This window comes from Aethalodelphis obliquidens, unplaced genomic scaffold (genome assembly GCF_003676395.1).
Source record: "Aethalodelphis obliquidens isolate GAN/ISIS:26980383/991018 unplaced genomic scaffold, ASM367639v1 scaffold23, whole genome shotgun sequence".
NCBI classification, from domain to species: domain Eukaryota; kingdom Metazoa; phylum Chordata; class Mammalia; order Artiodactyla; family Delphinidae; genus Aethalodelphis; species Aethalodelphis obliquidens.
In genome coordinates this window covers 21,629,404-21,654,015 of record NW_020837967.1, presented here as the reverse complement: position 1 = coordinate 21,654,015, position 24,612 = coordinate 21,629,404, and the positions used below count along the sequence as shown (strand labels likewise).

The window sequence follows — 24,612 nt, the reverse complement described above, 5'->3', positions numbered from 1 at the left end:
TAGTCATTTTCACAATGTTGATTCTTCCAATCCAAGAACATAGTATATCTTCCCATCTGTTTGTATCATCTTTAATTTCTTTCATCACTGTCTTATAGTTTTCTGCATACAGGTCTTTTGTCTCCTTAGGTAGGTTTATTCCTAGGTATTTTATTCTTTTTGTTGCAGTGGTAAATGGGAGTGTGTCCTTAATTTCTCTTTCAGATTTTTCATCATTAGTGTATAGGAATGCAAGAGATTTCTGTGCATTAATTTTGTATCCTGCTACTCTACCAAATTCATTGATTAGCTGTAGTAGTTTTCTGGTGGCATCTTTAGGATTCTCTATGTATAGCACCATGTCATCTGCAAACAGTGACAGTTCTACTTCTTTCCAATTTGCATTCCTTTTATTTATTTTTCGTCTCCGATTGCTGTGGCTAAAACTTCCAAAACTATGTCGAATAATAGTGGTGAGAGTGGGCAGCCTTGTCTTGTTCCTGATCTTAGAGGAAATGGTTTCAGTTTTTCACCATTGAGAATGATGTTGGCTGTGGGTCTGTCATATATAGCTTTTATTATGTTGAGGTAGGTTCCCTCTATGCCTACTTTCTGGAGAGTTTTTATCATAAATGGGTGTGGAATTTTGTCCAAAGCTTTCTCTGCATCTATTGAGATGATCATATGGTTTTTCTTCTTCAGTTTGTTAATATGGTGTATCACGTTGATTGATTTGCGTATATTGAAGAATCCTTGCATTCCTGGAATAAACCTCACTTGATCATGGTGTATGATCCGTTTAATGTGCTGTTGGATTCTGTTTGCTAGTATTTTGTTGTGGATTTTTGCATCTATGTTCATCAGTGATATTGGCCTGTAGTTTTCTTTCTTTGTGACATCCTTGTCTGGTTTTGGTATCAGGGTGATAGTGGCCTCGTAGAATGAGTTTGGGAGTGTTCCTTCCTCTGCTATATTTTGGAAGAGTTTGAGAAGGATAGGTGTTAGCTCTTCTCTAAGTGTTTGATAAAATTTGTCTGTGAAGCCATCCGGTCCTGGGCTTTTGTTTGTTGGAAGGTTTTTAATCACAGTTTCAATTTCAGTGCTTGTGATTGGTCTGTTTACATTTTCTCTTTCTTCCTGGTTCAGTCTCAGAAGGTTGTGCTTTTCTAAGAATTTGTCCGTTTCTTCCGGGCTGTCCATTTTATTGGCATAGAGTTGCTTCTAATAGTCTCTCATGATCCTTTGTGTTTCTGCAGTGTCAGTTGTTATATTTTAACATTTTTTATTCTAATGAGTGGTTATAAAGTCCCCGGTGTTGCATATTGATGTAGGAGGCATTACATGTATATTAGTTCTTTCTTTTCTTCTCTCTTCTGTGTTTCTCACAGAATCGAATTCAGCTTTTCATTTTAAACACGAGGAACTGCGCTCTAGAGAAATCCAGCGATTTTTTTATTTTCGTCAGTATTCTCATGGAGTTACAGTCTGGGCCTCACACTGCTTTAAACTTGGTATTCTAGCTGTGCTTGAGGCCCTCTGTGTAACTGTCATATCTCTTCAGGATAGAAAGGACTTTCCACTCTGGTTTATTCTCTTTAATGATAGGCATTTCCACCATCTTGAAAAGAACACTCCCCCGAGGTGTGAATATTGTTTTTCCAGTTTAGGAAGAATAAGCTCAAGAGGTAGAATCTGGAAGCCTTGGTTAGAGTCTCAGTTCTGATTCTGGGGGAGTGGGGAGTTTGTGGGGAACCTTAGGAAGATCACTTTACCTCTGGGCCACAGTTTCCTTATCTGTAAATTGAGGAGCTGAAGCTTTTTCCTATAACTGATTTCTAAAAGTACACCTATTTTAGGTTACACAATTAAAACAGTTCATGCTAGAAAAATTATTCAATACAGACTTATAAAAAAAAAAACCAAAAAAGCTGGGTTAGGGGGAGAAGGTAGGTATGTAGATATAGAATAAAACTGACTCTGGACCTGGAAGCTCTTACTCACCCTGAAAAAACTTTGCAGCATTTGCCTTTTTTTTTTGCTCGGTACGCGGGCCTCTCACTGTTGTGGCCTCTCCCGTTGCGGAGCACAGGCTCCGGACGCACAGGCCCAGCGGCCATGGCTCACGGGCCCAGCCGCTCCGCCGCATGTGGGATCTTCGCGCACCGGGGCACGAACCCGCGTCCCCTGCATCGGCAGGCGGACTCTCAACCACTGCGCCACCAGGGAAGCCCTGCAGCATTTCCCTTTTAACAGGAGTTTCGAATCCGCTTACCTCCTTGTGGTGCTGACATTCTGCCTTGTGTTGTGGTTTTTTATCGCTTCCCCTCATTACAGAGTAAGCTCCTTGACGGCAGTGCCTGTGTCTCACGCGTATTCTGTTTTTGTCAACATAACTAAGTACAGTGCGCTGCAAACAGTTTGTAACTCCCTGAGCCTTCATTCATGTCATCTTCCTCAGTCCCCAAGAGCAGTGAACAACTGTGAACCTTAGGCAGCTCACTGTATTTTCCTCTTTAATTCTCCCAGACATCTTCAAAATTAAAAATTTTTCTTTGTCCTTTTTCCTGAAGGAGAGACTGTAAAGCGATGTGTTTGGATGGGAAGGATGTGGGCTCCATGTCGTCAGTAACACGGTGCCTTGGGTCCAGCGTCTTTTGACTTAATGTCCCAGTAGACACAGAAGCCTCAGTCAGTGACCAGCTCATGGCGGTTCTCAGGACGTGTGAATTCTCTGCTCTTATTTACGTAAAGGAAGACGTATCACATTGTTAAAAATCATCACATATGATAAATTGCTTTCTATTGAATGAAAAAGCAATTAATCATGCTTGAGTGACCATTTATGTGCAAATAGGACGCAGTCAAGTAACCAGTTTTGAAAACTTGCTACCAAAGAGTTTCCACCTCACCACAGTAGTTGGTTGGGGAGGGAAGGAAAGCTTTCATACCCTGGTGATTTTTTTTTTTCCCGCTGAAGTTTTAAATTATGAACAAAATTCAAAAGAAATGTTCTTTTATGATTCTGGGTGTGTTGATGAATACGATATTTGTATTACACCTTGGTATCAAACGTTTTATTGTCTGCCTTCACTTAAATATACTGTCAGAAGCTGCGTGCTTAAGATCTGAATCTGCATCCTTCTAGCAGGGGTGCAGTAACTTCAGCGTGTGACGCGGGCAGGCGTTTCAGTCATGCATCTTGGAGACACGGGACCCAGAGTGGTCAGCGTGGCTGCGTGGTGCTCACGTGCGGCCTCTCCCGCAGCCCCGCCGAGTCTCTGAATCTGGGTTACTTAGGGCTGTCGCTGTTTCTAGCCTACTGGGAGCCCAAATGGAAAAGCCTTTGGGATCATCCTGTATTTTCAGTTCAAATGAATTCTTCTTTGTAGTCAACAACTTTGGGAGGAATTGGATTCACAGAGGGTACCGTTTGCAGTGTAATCTGCAGACTTGCCCCGAATTTGAAGGCTGCCCATCCTGGAATTGTAACACAAGTCAAAGGTGACCCTCTTTGAACATCCCCGAGGGTATGGCTGTTCTCCCACTGCAATATTTGATAGCTCAAGAGCTGTCAAAAAAGGGTAAACTAGGGACTTCCCTGGCAGTCCAGTGGTTAAGACGCTGCACTTCCAATGCAAGGGGCCGTGGGTTCGATCCCTGGTGGGGGAACTAAGATCCCGCATGCCGTGTGGCGAGACCAGACAAAATAGTAAACCGTTTGTCTTCTGAAGGTAGTGGTGTCTTTCCGATTGCTTCCATGGGAGCGCAGCCTGTGAAATGAACTGACGGTTACAATCCAGGTTTTGGTGGCCAGTGTTCTAGAATCTTTCATCGGGAACCCAAAGATGCCCAATTCTGACCTGCGATGAGGCGGCAGAAACTTTCAAGTCCCGTTACCACTGTGTGCGTTTCCAAGTCTCGCTCCCCTTGTCTCATCCTGGCTGTGTTTTTTCCCCTGGATAGCAACGTCACTCCGTGAAGCTAGAACTTTTATCCTTTCTAACGTGCCTCCAGAGGAGTAACTTGCTTCTGATTGCCAGACTGGAGACTGGAGAGACAGGCACATCGCTGTGATATGGTGGGTTCTTTTGAAAGGAGGTCCGCCACGTCATCATCTGGTGCTGCGGATTTCATCCTGCTTCCTTTCCTCACACTGTCTACTTGATGCTGAAGAAGAAGGAAAGAAAAAAAAAGACTGTGTCTGTTTTAAAAAATAACATCTGCTTCCACGTTTTATCTAGAAACCACGATTCTTTTTCTAGGAGTGTTAGCTAGTCCTTTGATTTTTCTGAATATATTCCATTCCAATACCGCCTGCTCAGTCCAGGCCTGTGTCTTCTCTGTTTTCCATCTCTTCACTCAAATAAGCCTAGAATTGCTTCCATAGCCTCCCATTTCCATATATCCTCCAAGTCCAGTTTCAGTGCCTTAAAGCACTGGACGTGTCATCCCACAGTAAATGATGTCTCCTTTTTTTTTTTTTTTTTCTGACTGCACCACAGGGCTTAGCTCCCCGACCAGGGATCGAACCCTAGCCCCCTGCAGTGGCAGCGTGGAGTCCTAACCACTGGACCGCCAGGGAAGTCCCTGTGATGTCTCCTTCTAATCTCCCATTATCCTTTCAGATACACTTCTCTTGTGCCCACGATCCTTTTATATTTTGCAGTTTAGGATTTTGGTGCATATTCTGTGTTACCTAAATTGAGGGACTGTGTGGCATATCATATGCAAACCAGGGAAGTTTTGAGAGGGAAAGTGGGCGTAATCCAGGACTGTCCCAGTCTCATGAGGATGTACTGTTGACGTTACTTCTAACAGAATCTCCAAGGAAGAGACCACTGACACTCTGAGCGTGCCTGGTAAATATCCAGTTGTGGCTCGCGGGCTCAGTAGTTGTGGCACGTGGGCTCAGTAGTTGTGGCTTGCGGGCTGTATAGCGCAGGCTCAGTAGTTGTGGCGCACGGGCTTAGTTGCTCTGCGGCATGTGGGATCTTCCCGGACCAGGGCTCGAACCTGTGTCCCCTGCACTGGCAGGTGGATTCCTCACCACTGCGCCACCAGGGAAGTCCCCACATACCGTTTCTAAAGGCTGAAGACAGAATGGTATCCGAGGCGTGGCAGCAGTCAACTGAGTATGCCAACACGTTTTCTCAGTTATTTAGCTGACTTTTGGAAGTGCATTCGACTTAGAAAATGCCCGGCAGTGCATGGTTTAATATCGCTTTAGGAATTTTAGTAACAGTTTGTTGTCACTGTTCTGGTGCCCCTGCAACCTGACAGTTCCTGGCTGGCAGGACCGTAAGGTATGATATTCCTGCAGCGGGAGATTTCCCAGTGTGCGGTTAGGGTTAGCAGGGCAGGTCAGTGGGGACAGCCTCATTCCATTTCACCCACATGATTGACTAGGGTGGCTATTGTACTTTTAAATAAGCCATTCTATTCTGCTAGACCTTTTCTCCTTTTTTAACACTGCAGTTTCCATAGGAAACCCACAATGGGCTCACCACGGCCAAGTGGAGGGGAGTGGCAGGTTGCATGAATATGTCCGTTGGTCCTTGGTCTTTGCCTGTCACAGGCTTTGTGATTGATTCTGTGATTTCAATTCTGTCCAACTTAACTGCTCTCCCCGCAGACCCAGCCTGGAGTCCTTTGTTGCCCTAAACATTTCCTCACAGATCTTTTATTAACTTTTTCTTTTCTGCTCTAATTTTTCTCCCTCTTACGTACTTTAGCATGTAGCCCTGTAACAATAATGAGAAAGAAAAATACATCTCTAGTGGTGTGATCAGGTGAAGCAACAAATGCACTTCTCTTCTCTATTTAAAAAAAAAAAAGGACTTTCAAACTTACTGATTTTCTCCCCGGCTAAATGCTTGTAGAGAAGACAGAATGAAAAGATTGCAAAGGCCCAACTTTTCCTAATTAAATCTTTCATTGTGAATGTTAGCTGCGAGAAGAGCAAAGTTTTTTTCTCTTTAATTATGGTAGTTGTGATATTTTAGGAAAAATTACGGCAGGAGGCGATCAGATTATCAGGGGTTTTTGCTTTTGTCATCAGAATTGATTTCTGTGACTCTCAAATGGAGTGGTTTGCTAGTGTGAGAGGCTGCTAGTTGTCTGTTTTGGTTTGCCCCGTCTTTGTGGGTTATAAAACCCCCACTTGTATCTGGCATGTGGTCACTTGGAATCCAGGCTGTGTTTCCCCACCTCTTTTGCATCTAGGCATCACTGTATTACAAAATGTTGATTAATTGCTTGTAAATGGAAGTGCCGTGTGCAATTTCTTGGAAGAATTGTGAAGGAGGAAGGCTTTTTTCCCCTTTCCGTCTTCCCAAGGGGAATGCAGGCATGATGGCTAAGCTCAGGCAGCCTTTTTGGAGCATGAGGTGGGATCCATGAATGGCTGAGCAACAAGATACCAGGAACCTCTGGACTGCCCGTGTGTAAGTGAGAGAGAAACTCTTGTGTAACACCTGTTATTTGTGGTTTGTTCTCCTTTGATACTGACCACTGTCTTAACTCGTATATCTCTGAAGCTGTTTCATCTGGTTTTGTATGAGGACAGCTCTTGGAGATTTTTTGTTTTCATATCAGACTCTATGCCTCAGAGGTAAAGGAATGCTTTATCTGGTGGACAAGAACAGTCTTAACTCTTATAAATACAAATGTGTGAGATGTTCTGCAGTGTCTAGAATCTAACTTGTCATGTAAGAAGCCATCATGGTTATGCTTTTAAAATCACAAAAATGCTCTTCCCCTGTGCTTTGCCTTTCTCTTCCTCCTCCCCTAAGGTTTCAATCCCGAAGCCAGTAAGTGCAACAGAAAAAGAGGCATTCAGGTGTTGGGGGGTGGGCGTGGTGGCCCAGAGCAGGATGGGGAGCCTGGCTTGGGGGGTCCAAGCCCCAAAGCAGGACCACGGCCAGGAGGTTGGAGGTGCAGGTGAGGAGGGTGAACTGGGCAGGTGTCCAGGTAGGAAGAAAGAGCATGGGGAGATGGGTTCCTGCATTAATACACGGGTGCATAGTTGAAAGAACCCAGAAGGTTCCTCAGAGCCCACTCACCCAGGGAGTTAATGAGGGCACAGGACATAGCTTAGCAGGGGTTACAAAGCACAGGCGAACGCCAGGGTTCCCAGGGCGCAGCCCCCCAGGCTCGCAGCCCCCCAGGCTCGTTTCTTGGTTGCTCAGGGCATACTTTATCTCCAGGTAAGAACTTTCAAGACATATTCAACGAGTCTGGGTGTTGGGAGTGCGTGGGCAGAAATGTCTAGCGCTGTCTTCTGTGCCCGACTGGTCAGGTGCCTCTAACCAGGTATAAGCCAGTGACCACACATCCCTGGACATGTGAACATGCTGGTCCTGGAGCCTCCAAGGTGTTTGCAACTTTGAACAGGACATGACACATTTCGAGCTCATCTACTCATCTGGATCTTGACCCAGAATCAGTATCAGACTTCCAGGTGTCCCTGCAGGTCAGCATAGAGCCATCCCAACACGGCTGTAAGATAACCCTGCTTCACGCAGTTATATGTAGGGGTATCGATGGCGTACGTAAGGAGGTTAAAAATAATGGACGCCAGAGTTCTCGCTGTTAGAGAAGGGAGTTAACAAATAGGAAACGGAGAAAATGAGAATGAACCATGCAGTGTTGTATTGGAATCCATATATTGGTGTGAACTTGGGATTCAAGTTCAGATGTGTGTGTACAGATCCGTACAGATGTGTGTGTGTGGGGGTGAGTGTGTGTATTCTCTAATTCTGTGCACTGAGAATACTGAGCCCCCAAGTAACAACGAGCACATCTAGTGCCCAGATTTTGGCTTGTAAGTACTATTTTCCACAGAATCAGCTCATTGGAGAAGTGGCTGATTGATTCCAAGCCTGTGGCAGCAGAAGTACAAGATGAGCTTGACTGTCTCTTGCCAGAAAGCAGGGAAGTCCTCAGTGGTGGGGACGCGTCAAAAGGACACCGGGGCATTTGCTGAAACTTGGGGGCTGAGGATTAGATGGTAGTGATGTATCGTGCTCAGTTTTTGACTTTGGTGATTTTGTTGTGGTTTTGCAGGAAAATGTCTTTGTAGGAATACCCTAAAGTTTATGGGACATCAAGCCAACAGCTTAATCTCAAATGGGTCAGGGCAGAAAAGCAGGTCTTTGCATTATATCTTCTCTAACTTTGTGGGAGGTTGAACAAAAGAAAAACACTCAAAAATTGTGGTCAGCGATGATACCTATTTTTTTCAAGGATGCTGGGGTCCAACCCTGAGACCCTTCTTGAGAAAAAATATTTGTCTTATTATTCCTTTATGGAAAAAACTCTGTTGCATTAAAATAATGCATTAATAATAATAATAATGCATTAATGCAACTCTGTTGCATTAAAGTAACGTTCTTATAGAAAGAATATTGGAAAAATTTTTTTTTTTTTTTTTTGCGGTACGCGGGCCTCTCACTGTTGTGGCCTCTCCCACTGCGGAGCACAGGCTCCGGATGCGCAGGCTCAGTGGCCATGGCTCATGGGACCAGCCCTCCGGGGCATGTGGGATCTTCCCGGACCGGGGCACGAACCCGCGTCCCCTGCATCCGCAGGCGGACTCTCAACCACTGCGCCACCAGGGAAGCCCGGAAAAATTTTTTAAAAATTTTAAATATGTTTCTTCACTAATACATCTGCGTTTAAAATTGTAATATAAAGTATACTGTATAAAGTATACTGTATTTAAATAGTATATTTAGTATATTGTGTAAAATCATTTAGATTTTAATTTATATATAAATATTTAATTTATATAAATAGGTGTGTGTATATATATAATTTATATATATACCCACAAAAATAAAATATACATATAGCTTGCTGACCACACAGTGAAATTTTAGAACCCAAAGTAGAAGGCAGGTCACTTTTTTCCGTCTGGGTTTTTTTTTTTTTTTTTTTTTCGGGTACGCGGGCCTCTCACTGCTGTGGCCTCTCCTGTTGCGGAGCACAGGCTCCGGACGCGCAGGCTCAGCGGCCATGGCTCACAGGTCCAGCCACCCCGCGGCATGTGGGATCCTCCAGGACCGGGGCACGAACCCGTGTCCCCTGCATCGGCAGGCGGACTCTCAACCACTGCGCCACATGGGAAGCCTCGTCTGGCTTTTTTTTTTTCCTTTTCTTTCTTTTCTTCTTCTTTTTCTTTTTTAAATGGATCTGTATGTATACTTTCTTTCTCGATAGTTGGAAAAACCTGTTTTTCTTTTTAAAGCAGACCTAATCTTTTTCAGCAGATTAAGCCTCCATGATAATGTTCGAAATTGGTGAGCAATCTGCTGCTGCTTTGAAATGTCAACCAAAACTTGTAGAGAGGAGCTTGTGGAAGGTTCTTACTGGGATCAGCTGAGAGCCTGTAGCAGCGTTTCGGGGTTGACCGTGGGCTCAGGGGCGGTAGGGTGACGTGGTCCCTGTCTCGACGCGATGGTTTGTTTAAGCGTGTGGGGAAGTGGGGGAGGAGCTGTCCCTCCCCGGGCTCTGGGCCGGATCTCCTGACCGGTCCCCTTAGTGAGATGGGCTCTTGAGGCTGGACCACTGGGCCAGGCTGCCGAGCGGCACTAACGGGGCCTTGTCGCGTTTGGCCCTGCGACATTAATGCCATCAGTGCTGACTCGCTCTGCTCTGCTAATTGCATAGCTTTTCCTGATTTGGTTTAACATTGAGCAGACAGCCTTCTGTGAACCCCTGCTTCTCTTTTTTCGAGCGATAACACTCCAACCTGGGAAAATAACTTAGCACTTCACCTTGTAGGAGTGTAGGTGTACTTTGGGTACATTAACTGACTGTGTGATTTCTCTTTTTTCTTTTACAGTCACCCTGTCCCACATCACACAGCTGGTCCTCAGCCACAACAAGCTAACGAGTAAGTCAGCGCCGTCCTGTTACACAACTTCTGACTTTTAGGGACTGTGGCAGTACTGCTGATTCTTCTGTCTTCCTTTACAGACACTAATGACAAGTGATTATTTAGGCAAACCGAGAGGTTACTTGGGTGACACTAAGGCACCTGAGCAGATGGTGGTCCTGTATTTTGTAGTTTGCTCTATTTTGAGGATTCTTCCCTATCATGTGTGTAAACTGCAGAAAGACAGTGACATTGTCTGGAAATGGTCCCCTTAGGGCATGGTAATTACTGCAGTGACCTGAAATGCTGAGACTTTCATTATTATTTAAAAAAAAAAAAACTTATCAAAAAGAGGAGGGCTTCCCTGGTGGCACAGTGGTTAAGAATCCGCCTGCCAGTGCAGGGGACATGGGTTTGAGCCCTGGTCCGGGAAGATCCCACATGCTGCGGAGCAGCTAAGCCCGTGCACCACAACTACTGAGCCTGCACTCTAGAGCCCGTGAGCCACAACTCCTGAGCCCACGTGCCACAACTCCTGAAGCCCGCGCGCCTAAAGCCCGTGCTCCGCAACAAGAGAAGCCACCGCAATGAGAAGCCCGCGCACTGCAACAAAGAGTAGCCCCCGCTCACCACAACTAGAGAAAGCCCGCGCACAGCAACGAAGAGCCAATGCAGCCAAAAATAAATAAATTAATTAATTAAAAAAAAAAGTTAGAATAAGAGTTCTTTGCTTTCATTTATACTTTCTCCTCAAAAGGGGAAGATGTAACTGTTGCTATACTTTTCTTCCCTGCTTGATGGGGGGAGAAGAAAAGCCCCAAATTGTAAAAATTATATAAACTTGCATCTGTGTTTTTCAAGTTCTTGAGTCTGGTTTCCAAAGAAAATTGTCCTGGGCATTAGCAGTGGTACGGTTAACATATAGTCGATTTCATACCTTTTGTAACGTATCTTCTGTGAATAATTGTGGGCCATTTTATTTATTTTATTTATTTCTTTATTTTTTTGTGGTACACGGGCCTCTCACTATTGTGGCCTCTCCCGTTGCGGAGCACAGGCTCCGGACACGCAGGCTCAGCGGCCATGGCTCATGGGCCTAGCCGCTCCGCGGCATGTGGGATCCTCCCGGACTGGGGCACGAACCCGCGTCCCCTGCATCGGCAGGCGGACTCTCAACCACTGTGCCACCAGGGAAGCCCGCCATTTTATTTTTAGAGCTGTGGCTTTAAAGTTTTTAATGACAGGGACTCACTCTGCCATCTGATTTCTAATTGACGGTCACTTCTTTGTGCTTGCCATATTTCCTGCAGACTTGAATGATTTTTCTAATCATGTGGCCGGAATTTGTTAGGGAGCTTTCCACGTCCAGTGAAACGAAGCAGAATGTCATGTTGAGGGATTTGTGTCGCGAATTTATGTGTGTGTGTGTGTTATATACAGCTTGAAGCAATGTCACAGAGCTGTTGATTACTGAGAATGGAGTGGCAGTTAGGGCCCCTCGTGTGCAGCAGACAGGCGTATGAGTTCATTTTTAGCAAAAAGCACATGTTTGTATGGCAAGGGCAGAGGGGCACAACTGTCATGTTTGCGTATCGGGGGCTCCAGCAGCTGAAAGTGAGGCTGACAGGTCACGTGTGATCGTTATTGTAACAGGTAATATGCTGCCACTTTCATTGCTTTTGTAATAAACGGTTCTGCTCTTCACTGAGACCCTAATCCCAGTTCAGAGGGGATTTGCAGTTTGTTTTGGAGGGGGGACTGCATGATCCCTAAATTACCCCAGATTTTGTGAGCAGAAATTCCAGAAGCTGTCTGTCGTTTAGCTCATGAACATATTTCTTAATTGCCAAGCTTACTACTGTTGTTAGATCTTGCATCATCATCAGAGCAAAAGTTTCCATTTAAACAAGAAAGCCAAACATGTTTTATGCCTATTATACCATTAATTGATCTGGTCCTTAAAAAGTCTTTCAGGTGGTTGTAGTTTATTTCTTTTTAAATGTCCCCAAAGAGAGAAATCTCAGGGATCAGGGGATCAATTTGTCTTTCCGGACATGCAACATGAGATTAATTTGGGTAGGCATAAATACAGTTAAATTGTGTCTGCTGCTGAAGAGGTTCGCTGTGAATGGATGCAAACTTTTTATTTATTTCTTCCTTTTTTTTTTTTTCTTCCCCTTTCTCCCATTTGAGACACTCTTGACCTAATCCAGTAAGCTCTAATTAATTGTCTTGGTAAATTCTGTTTCAAGCCACTGTGAGTGGTGTCAGTGACACCCGATCTGTTCCATCCACTAAGGTCAAATTAGCATCTTTTACTGTTTTTCTGGCATTTAAATGAATGGCTTTGCTATGGTTTTTCCAGTGTTTATAGTAAATATGTCCATTTGATGGAAATATAAATATGCATTACACGGAGGTGGGTGTGCCCACCCTCCTGTCACTTTTTATTGTAATCAGTGTCTTTCACTTTCCGTGGTCTTTAACGGGGACTGGCTGACAGCACCGCATTCAAACTCAGACTCAAAAGATAACCCCTCAGCACTGCTTTCATCTTGAAAAAGTATGTGTGTTTTTCTCTTCGTGTGCCAGTTACACTGTCGTGATATCTCCTCTTGTGTACTTAGGGAATGAATCACCAGCTTCGTCACACTGGGACCTTGATCTGGGGACAGCTCTTGACTCCACGGACCTGCGTCGGTATCTGTAGGGCCGTTGGAACAGTGTAGCACTCGCACCTTTTCATGCTGGTGGTTTTGACATCAATGGGTCCACTCAACGCAGTACGACTGAGGCCACGTGGAAGGGGGAAGCGGGCTGATGACCCCTAAATTCCCCAAGATTTTGTGAGTGGAAATTCTTGACGTTTTCGACACAAGAGTTCGTAAACGTCTTTCAAAATTGTCAGTGTGATCGCTGTTAGAGGTTCCTCATTATTACAGCGACACGATTGACGATTAAACCTGGGGCTTGGGGCCCTGCTGATGGATTTTGGTGCAGTGATTGTGGGGTGACCCTGCCGGCAGCAACTTGCCCAGGTACACGTTCCCGCGATGCATGGAACGAGTGGGAGGCCGAGTTGCGAGTGAATCTTTTCCTTCTGCGTTTCTGCTGTGACTGGACAGGTAGCTCTCTGGGCACCGGAAGGAGGTGCTTTTCTGGCTTCAGAGGAAAGCTGAGGTTCTGTTGCCAGGCCGCCCCACCCCTCCCTTCCTCCCTTGCCTGCCCCCCCCTCCACCCTCCGCCTCCACCCTCCGCCCACCCTCCTCCCACACCCCTGCCCTCCAGGGCCAACCAGAACCCTCTCTTCCCCCAATGCCTATTGTTCGTAGACTCTTGACACCAGCGTGGCCCTTTCTCGTCCTCCTGTTGCTTCCTGTTCCTTCCTCTCCAGACATATCTTAAGCTTTGTTGAAGGCAGGGACCATGTCTTGTTCTTTTTTTTCCCTTCATATTTATTTATTTATTTGGCTGTGCCGGGTCTTTGTGGCCACCTGCGGGCTCTTAGTTGCAGCGTGTGCACTTCTTAGTTGTGGCTTGTGGGCTCCTTAGTTGTGGCATGTGGGGTCTTAGTTGTGGCATGTGGGGTCTTAGTTGTGGCATGTGGGCTCCTTAGTTGTGGCATGCGGGATCTTAGTTCCCCGACCAGGGATCGAACCTGGGCCCCCTGCATTGGGAGCACGGAGTCTTAGCCACTGGACCACCAGGGAAGTCCCTCTTATTCTTCTTTAAGGCCTGATGCTGAGTGCACAGCAGCTTCCCAGTCAGTCCTCATAGAAAACAATAGTGGTTGATGGGAGGGGGCAGACAGAGGACCAGCAGGGCCGGGGGGGAAATAGCTGGCTTCCGTGAAGTGGTCAGTGTAGGAAGCTGATAGTTTCCTCAGGATCAGCTGGTTAACGGACTTGGTTAGCTGTGACCACTACACACTTCTGTTTCTTAACTACTTATAGGCTCACTTCAAATGTGCTGAACCGTGAGTGCTCTAAAGAAACAGAACCTCAGGTCCTAGAAATTGCTGTCTGTGTCCCCTTTATAGGGGCCCTTTCATAGGTAAGGGATGATGTGCTGACAGGGTACAGGCAGACCCCGCTTTATTGCACCTGGCAGACATTGCGTTTTTGTGGGGGAAATTGAAGGTCTGTGGCAACCCTGCGTCGAGCAAGGCTGTTGGCACCCTTTTGTTCCTACAGCATTTGCTTACCTCGTGTCTCTGCATCACACTTTGGTAACTCTCAAAGTATTTCAAACCCTTCACCAGCAAAAAGATGACAGACAGCTCGTTGAAGGCTCAGATGATGATGGTTTGCACTTTTTTTTTTTTAGCAATAAAGTACTTTTTAAGGTATGTACATTGTTTTCTAGACATGCTTTGCACACTTAATAGATGACAGGATAGTATAAACATAACTGTTACAGGTACCAGGAAGCCAAAAATTGGTGTGACTCAGTTTACAGCAGTAATCTCTTTATTGTGGTGGGTGGTCTGGAACCAAACCTGCATAGTCCCCAAGGTGTGCCTGTGCTCCTCAGGGACACCTAAGGACCCACGGTGGGGAAAGCGGGCATCATGACCACCCATGGGTGCTTTTTTCCACCCAGCGACCCTTGTGGGATCAGCTGAGTTTCACTTCTCCAAAGGGAAGTGAAGACCTATACTATCCTGTGTCTTCGGGTTTGGAACCTGCTACTCTTTCACTTAGTTTTATATATTTAAGGTCCCGAATGATTTACTAATATTTTCATACAGTGAATTGTAGGTTAAGTTTCTTGAAATTAGGAGCCCTGTCATATGCTTATATATGTTGTACCATCCCACAGCAGTGCCAGAAGTGTGCAGAACATGAAACAGACACTCAGTTAATGCCGGTTGATTAGTGGCTTGGTAGGTGGTACGTTTTGCTAAGTCCCAGCAGTCCGAGATGATAGACTCAAGGGCTTGCTTGCTCTCAGTGTGTCTAAGATGGGGACGCAGCGTTATTTCAAAGGTGATCTTCCTGTGTCCCTGCTCTCCTGCCTTGGTGATGACCCTCCCTTGTAAATAAGCCAGGGTTAGATGAGTCTTTTTCAGTCTGCGCCTTATCTGATCCCTGGTTTTTATGGTATTTGGGAGTTTTAGCTTTGTAAATGTTTTTCTGCTTGTTTGCAGTCTTAAAGAGGAATTTCTTTCTGAGACAACCATTTTAAGCCTGTCCACTAGAGGTCACTGTTGGGATACGTTACTTTTTTTTTTTTTCCTCCTCATTTTGTACTAAAAGATTAGAAATCAAATTTGTGTTGTCAGACGAAATTTTTTTGCAAGTTTCTCGGCTCCGTCCAACAGGGATGTTACTACTTCCATTTACATAATGCAGTTTTGCCATAATTAATGTAGATAAGGAGGTATGTTATTTTTCTGTTTGGCTCCCCAAATTTAAGTATACATTCAGTGTCACGTGTCATTTTTAGTGTTTATTATGGCTACTTTCTCATGTTAGAAACTTTTCTTCCAGTCTGTTTAAAGTGAGAGGATTTTATTGCCTTTTATAGTAATTTTCGTATTGAGTATATATGAGATTTTTTTTCTCCTGTGGAAGAAAGAAGTTTAAAATATGTATGTATGTGACTAGATTTTAATTTAAAAATAACCGTGCATTTTGTGCATATTTAAACTGATTCTTTTACTGAATGCCACTGTGTAGGGAAGAATACTATGCATTATGAAATGAATTGCATTCTGCGTCACTGATAAAACAGTCTCTGAGCATCAGTTTTTCAATGTGATGCTTTTCTTAATTTGAAAAAGAATTTTATTCTTACAGCCAAACCTATGTACAAATATTGCCAGCACCTTAAATGTGACAACAGTATTTATTTTCACTTTGTGACCCATGCATGTTAAGGACTAAACCCTCATCATTTTCCGCAAGATGCAAAGGAGGTCTTTTTGCTTTGTGCAAACACTGAACAACCAGCTCTATGTAAACCTTTCATAAGTGTGGGTCTCTGAATGTAATTGTTTAGTTTTATACTTTGAACTTTTAACTGTCATGTAAAACATTCTCTTGAGATATTAGCAGCTTTGCCAGCCATAACTGTGACCCTGTCTTGTCATTTAATGTGTCGGAAATGGCTAGGCAGGCAGTAAACCTAAGTGTGATGGCAAAACTTATGTCTTTTTTTTAACACGCTATTTCTTATTAGTTATAGCTTATATATGAATTCAAAATTATAATGAACAAGAAAATACTAGGGTATTTTCTTTAGTGATTTCAGTAACTTTATAAAGATAATATTCTAAACACATGGAAGCTAATATAATGTTTTAAGATTTTGTGCAGATATATATATTGATAGTATCTCTACTGTACGTCTTATTATAAAGGAATTAAGGAACATGTTTTGCATGAAAATATTGCAGTCTCAAAATATGCAGGTCCAATTATAACGAAGAAAAGTGAGCAGTTTTTAAAAAGCATAATAAACTGAAACCCTTTTCGACAGACATAATAGATTGTTGAGATGAATGAGAAAAATTAACTGTCCCAACTTGTAAGAATGACCTTCACCAGTCTTCCAGCACCTTCCTATTGCCAAATGTCTAGTTATTTCCTCTTTCATAGATTATTTGTCATGCCTTATGCAAAAGTTCTTGTGCATGGCTTGTATGAAATTAAACTATGAGGGAGAATATGCAAAATAAATCGCCTCTCTGTCATGAATTTACCTTGTGACAGTATCAAAACAACTTGCTGTTTGCATTTTAACAGAGTACAAATGTATTTATAATACAGAGGCTTTGATCAATAGCTTATTTTTTTAATTAGTGCACATTCATCAATTTGTTCCTGTGCCATCATTTGAAAGATTGGATTCGAAAAAATGTATACATAGTTTTGAGCCAGACAAGCTATTAATCGAACAGTATCTTTCCGGTGGTGCCACTGGTTAGGTACCATTTAAAAAATCGCCTGTAGTTGGGAGTTTGTTATTTTGGGTTTTAGTAAGGAAGCATGCAGGGCCGTCACATGGAAGCATCTTTTGGCCCCATGGTCCAGAACCAGTACAGTCCAAGACCAGCAGGTGAAGTTGGAGAAGGTGGGTTTCGATGCAGTTGTATCCTCCGCTCAGACACTTGTCATCCTCTGATCCCTTTCATGTCAGCCCCACCATCCCAAATGTACCTACTCTAGAATTCCTCTTCTTGGAGTCCTGCCCTGTGCTAAGAGGAAGCAAGCTAAGGGTAGTGTGTTAATTCTTCCACAACAGATTTTTAAAGGGAACGACTTCACTTATGGGAATTTCAGAAAGGTGGCAGGCTGTGGAGATCATTATGTGCGAGCTGATGGAAACTTGTCACTTTCCAAACCCTAGCTCACCCACCGTGGGGAGCTGATCTTGGAAAGGGTTTCTTTTACTATTTCTTTAAAATTTAAAAAATTAAAAAAATTTTTTTTGGAGTCTAGTTGATTTACAGCGTTGTTTTAGTTTCTGCTGTACAGCAAAGTGAATCAGTTACGTGTGTACATATATCCTTTCTTTTTTAGATTCTTTTCCCATATAGGCCGTTACAGAGAATTGAGTACAGTTCCCTGTGCGATACAGTAGGTCCTTGTTAGTTACCTATTTTATATGTAGTAGTGTGTATATGTCAATCCCAATCTCCCAATTTATCCCTCCCCCCGTCCCCTTCGGGTAACCATAAGATTGTTTTCTACAGCTGTGATTCTATTTCTGTTTTGTAAATAAGTTCATTTGTACCGTTTGTTTTAGATTCTACATATAAGTGATATCATACGATATTTGTCCTTCTCTGTCTGACTTACTTCACTCATTATGACAATCTCTAGGTCCATCCCTGTTGCTGCAAATGGCATTATTTCATTCTTTTTAATGGCTGAGTAGTATTCCATTGTATATATGTACCATATCTTCTGTATCCATTCCTCCATCAATGGACATTTGGGTTGCGTCCATGTCCTGGCTGTCTTTTACTATTTATAATAGAACCCTCAAACGGAATTTATCTACCAGCAGAAGTTTCTATGTAAATCATCTGACTCTGTCTTCTAGGTAATGTGTGTGTATCATGGTGGCGGGGGGAGCGGATATTCTAAAAGGTGCAATACTTGGTGATATACGTTCTTTTAGAGCAGTTCTTGACATTTCATAACTCACCGTTTTTAAGAAGAGGGTGAAAGCCTTGTCCATGATTCCTAGAAAATCGCACATAATCCTTATAATTTCAGCAGGTTTGTAGATCCTGTTAAAACCATCCATGAATTTTTTAGGGGCGCATGGAGCTCAGATTTAGAAACCTTGAGTAGGGGAGGGATAACGTTAGTATATTTGCAGTGTGGATACACCAATCCTGTATCTTAGAGGGGATGTTTCCTGGAAATATGTGCAAAACTTCAGAAAGGTGATTTTTAAGGCATGTGAAGCTCCTTCTTTTTATGATAGCTTTTAAAAAGTGCTCATAAGCTACATCTGATTTACACGCTTCAACTTAAATTTTATGAAATACGAATTTGTAATCTACGCGGGCCTCTCACTGTTGTGGCCTCTCCCGTTGCAGAGCACAGGCTTCGGACGCGCAGGCTCAGCGGCCATGGCTCACGGGCCCAGCCGCTCCGCGGCATGTGGGATCTTCCCGGACCGGGGCACGAACCCGTGTCCCCTGCATCGGCAGGCGGACTCTCAACCACTGCGCCACCAGGGAAGCCCCTAGAATTTGTAATCTTGAGTGACACACACATGCAGGCAGACCTCCTTTTATTGTACTTTGCCGTATTGAGCTTCACTGATAGTTTGTGTCTTTACAAATTGAAGGTTTGTGGCAGCCCTGCACTGAGCAACTCTGTTAGCACCATTTTTCCAACAGGGTTTGCTCACTTCGTGTCTCTGTGTCACATGTCGGCAATTTTCACAATATTTCAAACTTTTTCTTTATTATTAAATCTGTTACGGTGGTCTGTGATCAGTGATCTTTGCTATCACTGCTGTAACTCGTCGCAGGTGCAGATGATGGTGGGCTCTTTTTAGCAATAAAGTATTTTTTCACTAAGTTAAGACTTTTTTTTTTTAAGCAATAATGCTGTTGCACACTTAATAGACTACAGTATAGTGTAAACATTTGTACGCACTGGGAAACTCACTTTATTGTGGTGGTCTGGAACCGAACCCGCAGTATCTCCGAGGTATGCCAGTAGTGTGTGTATATATATGTATATATACATATATATATGTTTTCTTCAACTCCAGTAGAACATTGAGAAAGCCTTTCTGTTCTCAGTTTTTCTTTCCCGTTGTCAGTCAGCTTAACAGGACAGAACACCGCTCTGATACAATGGACCACGAGTTAACAAACTCGTCGACCCGTTTTCTCCTGCTTTGGGTCTGAACTTTCTTGTCTAACCTTCTGCTGTGCCTTTAGGCTTTTCCCGCCTGTGTAGCCTCTGTTGCAGTCGCCTGATTCCTAGCAGAAGTGCCTGCCCTTCTCTCCCAGTCGTGCTCATCCTTCCAGAAGTTGAGACGCATTCTCATCTTTCTCCGTAAAGCCCTTCTTTCCGGCCAACTGTGCGGGGACTAAAGGATAAGGTGTCCACAGCTTTTTCGCTTCTAAAGACCACATCCCCCAGAGACCGTGACCTGAGTGTGAAAGGAAGGGTTGGTTTTGGAGGGCTTGCTCTGTATCTGGGGGGGCGGCAGCCTTCACATGGTTGAGGAACCTGAGCTGGAGGTTGGGGGCCTCACTCTGGCTTTGAGCCTCTGTGCTCCCCCTTCCTTCCCCTGCTGCCTCCCCTGATGATGTCCGTGTGCAGTAACGCCCCGCTCCAGGGAGTCTCGGAGCTCTGTGGACCAGACGTTGGCCCTTGACCATCACTTGTTCAAACAGAAGAGCAGGGAGCCTCCCCAGCGTTAAAGGCATAGTCATGATCAGAAGGGGAGTTGACAGAGGTACAGTGTGGGTTTTCCAGCCCCGGGAATCTTCCTCCACCCCCTTACCTTCTGCCTCGTGTACCCCTTCATCACCACCGGAACGTAAGGCAAGGAAGAAAGAGAAGCAGCCCTGTGTGGCTGCCCTCTTGCTGAAGTCATTCTTTTTTTTATTTTTTATTGAGGTCTAGTTGATTTACAATCCTGTGTTAATTTCTGCTGTACAGCAAAGTGATTCGGGTATGCATAGATATGCATTCTTTTTCATATTCTTTTCCATTGTGGTTTATCCCAGGATATTGAATGTAGGTCCCTGTGCTCTACGGTAGGACCTTGTTACATATCCATTTGCTGAAGTAATTCTTAATTGTGAAAGAAGACGTGAACTGTTGGCAAAGCGCTGTGTGTGTGTGAGAGAGAGGGAATTGGATTTGTCCAGTCTCCCTCTTAATAATTGAGGATTGAGAGAGTGTGTGTAGAATACTACATTGTAATAATTTTTAAAGTTTAAGAGCCTAGATAGCTCCTTCTGTGTCCCTGAGCCTGCTTTCTGCATTGATGGATTGAAATGTATTCAGTGGTCTTTTCTTTCTCGCTCTTTTCCGTGTTTCCAGACTTCTTAGGCATCTTTGCTAGAGGACGGAACCTCTACCCTTTTCTGGTCCTTCACTGGGTGTCACCTCCTCCCAGGCCCTTGAAGGTCACTGCCTTTCTGCTTGGTGCTGCTGCTTCAACCCAGCTCCCAAATTAAAGCTATTTCTTGATGTCCTGGCTGGTTGCTGCTGTAGCCCCTCGGCGCTGGAGTGTGATTTCGCAGGTGTGTTCCTAAAAGAATTCACGGTCTGGGAGGACACCTGGAAACTGCATGGACCATTCCTTGGTCCCTTCTGGGAACTTTAATGCAAGATTCAGACATCAGCTAACTTTTGCATCCTCAGAGGAGCAGAAATCCATGCTTGTCAGCTTCTTAGAGGATTTGTTTGGCTATGCGTACACACTTTTTAGACCCCAGGGATAGATATTTTTGCATGTTAGACTTTATACTATAAAATCTGCCTTACTGCTTGCTTGTAACTTTTTCCCGTAATTTTTGTATACTTGATTATTCTCATCGTTGCTGAAAAAGTGGGACCTTTTTTTTTTTTTTTTTTTGCAGTAAATTAAGTCAGGGATAGTTTTGGTTACTAAAACTACTTGAGCTGCAGAATCTTACGGAAGCCCGTGATAGGATACACTAAGTATGTCCTTCTGGGTGTGGGTGCTCGGGAAGTACCGTTGATTAACGGAAAGCATCATTTTTGTCACTTATTATGCTAATAGTATTTGGGGCATCTTGGCCATTGTTGGGTGGCTATTTAGCTATTTCATTTTTACCTTGAGGAACATGTAGATCCTGTTAAATGAGAATTTGCTTTACTGTTCCATAATCTTTATGTTTTTAAATAACCTGTAACTCCCCTAATTCAGTGTTTTAATAGCTGCTCTGGGGGAGATCCCGTAAAACCTATAAAGCTGGTTATCATCAGTATACCTTTGAACTTCAGATTCTTCTACTAAGATATAATTAGTTCATTATCCACCTCGCGTCTTTGGCCAGAAAACAAAAGTCATTAATCACGATAGGTACAAATGACCTTTTTTTTTTTGCATATAAAATTCTGAAGAGCGTAATTATTTGCAAGAGTGAGGAGATTCTTCTTTACGTGCAGTCGTTAAAATGGCATTCAGGACGGTGATTCCTAATTTGCTGAGAGAATTGGCATCTATATAATTAGCCTAGACATTACCTCTGTGGTGTGAGTAGACTAGTGCCTTCCAGCTAGTGTAGCCAAGGATGAAGAGGGCTTTCCTTTTCCTCTGACCAAGAATGGCCCAATTCAGGTTTCACATAGTTTGACATTTCATATAGTTTCTGGTACTTTGGTGTCTTCCCACCAGGGTGAAGGGGGATGGTTGTTGGCCAATATCATATTCATCAAATATTGGGGCAAAGCAGTGTTTGCTCTCACCATTGCTTCTCAAATGGTGCTCTTCCCCCACTGACTGCCTAACACATAATCTCACTCATTTTCACGTATGCTGATGTTTTCGGTCATTTTTCTAATAACTTCACTGCAGCAGTGTAACTCAAGGATCAGCGTAACAGGCCCCATTTGAATTTTCTTCTACCCTCCCTTCCTCCTTTGTTAAAGAAATTTCATACAGCAGCAGAAGCATGTAACAATCTGACTGGGCATTTTTATTTGTTATGACGACAGACAAAAATCTCCAATTTTTTTTGGCTACATCGCATGGCTTGTAGGTTCTTAGTTCCCCAACCAGGGATTGAACCCGCACCCTCGGCTGTGAAGGCGCTGAGCCCTAACCACTGGACCGCCAGGGAATTCCCTCAGATCTCCTATTGTTAGTATAAATATGTCAGGTTTGGGGAAGCAGTGCTATTGAATTTATTTTGCTTTACCTTATCCCAGGTGGGATCTTTGGGCATTGTTTGGCCCGTGGGTCAGGGGCACTTTGGTGTTCCCGGAAGTGAGCCCGAGATGGTAGCATTTCACCCCTGGCAATGCAGGGCGCGTGCCCATCACCGGGTTGTGTCCTAGTCTCCGTCTCGCTGTGGGCCGTGGCTCCCATCAGGTCCCTGCTCTGAGGCTCCCTCTTCTTGCACATGGGGCGGCCGGCATCCCACTGCTTTCCCATGAAGGAGGCGACGGCTGAGCCACTAATTTGGGGTTTCAAAGAGGCGTGCGGGCAGGGACCCCTGGTTTCCACACTCTGGTCTAGTTCTGCTCCTTTGCAGGAATCGTCAGAGCCGAAACCAGTCTGGGTGACGCTGTAGGAAGAGCTGTCAGGGGAGTTCAGTGGAGACGGTGGGGAGACTTGACAAGAACCTCCATGTGTTCCAGCAGCTTCCGGGCTCCTGGCAGCTGGGGCCTGCTCTCTTCCTCCCCTCTTGTAGCTGAAGGGGACCCTGTTTTCAGCGCCGACCAGATGGTTCTAAAGACCAACGCGTGACCCCCCGGCCCTTCCGTGGGCTACGCTCGGGCGAGCGCCTGTCCTTCTGGGTCGCGTGGTGCCTGTCACCCTTCACGGTTTAGTTTCTTTGCCTCGGGGGCCTCAAGATGCTCTTGCCGGATGGGCTGCAGCCCAGCTGGGTTGCCTCTGCCATCGCTGGTGCCCACTGCTCTGCAGTGACCCACGGGATTTCCAAGGCCAGAGGTACAGCGAGTGGCACCTCGCCGTGGGAGCACACGCGGGTGTGGTGAGCTGCTGCCGGGGGACTTGGTTCCGTGGATTAGGGGATGCGGTGCTTTTTCCCCCTTGAGCGTCATCCGTACTACCCCGCACTGATTTCGCGGGAATGAGCCGTGTGGGAAAGCAGACGGTGATGGGAAGTGGTTTGGTTGCAGCCCCCAGGTTGGGTGCTTTCGCCACCTGAAGTGTCTTTCGTTTTTGTTTTTTTCCCATTTTATCAGCCCCTAGTCTCAGTAGCTCACTGGGGTGGCAGAGGAGTCCTAACTGGGATCCGACTGGTTATTATAACCTTATTCCTCGTGAGTGTGTGCCGTAAGGGACGTACGTATTGGATTCATGATTTTCATGTCACCACTGACTTTAAAGTTTTCTGATCCAAAATAGGGTTCCCAGACCAGCATCGTCGCCATGCCCTGGGAACTTGTTGGAAATGCAGATTGTTGGACCTCACCCCAGACTACTGAGTCGGCAACTCTGGGGTACCCCCCCCCAGTATGTGTTTTAACAAGCCCTCCAGTAATTCTGATGTACATGAGGGTTTGAGGCCCAGTGCTTTATTTATTTATTTTAAAAACTTTATTGGAGTACAGTTGGTTTACAGTGTTGTTTTCACGTGTACAGCAATGTGGTTCAGTTATACATATACACGTATTCATTCTTTTTTAGATTCTTTTCCCATGGAGGTTATTACATAATATTGAGCAGAGTTCCCTGTGCTCTACAGTAGGTCCTTGCTGGTTATCTATCTTATATATAGTGGTGGGTTTGTGTGGTCATCCCAAGCGTCTGGTTTATCCCCGCCACAAACACACACACATTTCCCCTCTGGTAGCCATAAGTTTGTTTTCAATATCTCTAAGTCTGTTTTTGTTTTGCAGATAAGTTCATTTGTTTCTTTCCTTCCTTCCTTCCTTCTTCCCTCCCTCCCTCCCTTCCTTTCTTACTAGTTTCCAGAGGCCCCCTGTGTTAGAGCAGTGCTGTCCAGCAGAAGTTTGCAGTGATTGGAATGTGCTGTATTTGTGCTATCCAGTATGGCAGGCACGAGCTACATGTGGGGGCTGCAACCAGCTACAGAAAATGATACTGAATTCTCTGTCATAAGCAAAGTTCTGCATGGCGGAGCTTCCTAACTGAGGGCCCCGTTTGTTGCATTATTTAAACCCATATGTGCAGCTACAAGGTCTTTAAATGTGGCTACCGTGACCAAGCAACTGAATTACTGATTGTCTTTCATGTCAACTAATCTAGGTTTAAATTTATTTATTCTTCTTTTTTTTTTTAAAAAAAATACCTTTATCCAGTTTCCTCAGCTCCTACCCCACCACCTCAGGACCGCTGGTGACCACAAATCTTTTGCTTTGAGGTTTTCTGGTGTGTTTTTGTTGTTGTTGTTGTTTTGTTTTTACAGATTCCACGTGTAAGTGAGATCATACAGCATTTGTCTCTCCCTGTGTGACTTACTTCACTTAGCATAGTGCCCTCAAGGTCCATCCATGCTGTTGCACATGGTAGGGTTTCCTTTTTTATGGCTAAATAGTATTCTGTTTGTGTGTGTGTGGGGAGAGAGAGAGAGAGAGAGAGAGAGG

At 44.5% G+C, this 24,612-nt stretch overlaps 1 protein-coding gene across 6 annotated transcripts in view; it reads left to right on the top strand.

Moving 5' to 3' along the window:
- Positions 1 to 24,612, top strand: part of RSU1 (Ras suppressor protein 1) — a 356,063-nt gene that overhangs the window by 14,362 nt on the left and 317,089 nt on the right. For 5 of the 6 annotated variants that reach the window (XR_003436034.1, XR_003436033.1, XM_027121962.1 and 2 more), the window contains exon 3: positions 9,824 to 9,874. The exons of the other annotated variant lie outside the window; for it this stretch is intronic. Coding sequence is in view for 3 of the 5 variants with exons in the window: in XM_027121962.1 (XP_026977763.1) it covers positions 9,824 to 9,874 (51 nt within the window). In the remaining 2 variants the exon portion in view is untranslated. The remainder of the gene's footprint in view (positions 1 to 9,823; positions 9,875 to 24,612) is intronic. 6 annotated transcript variants of the gene reach the window in all.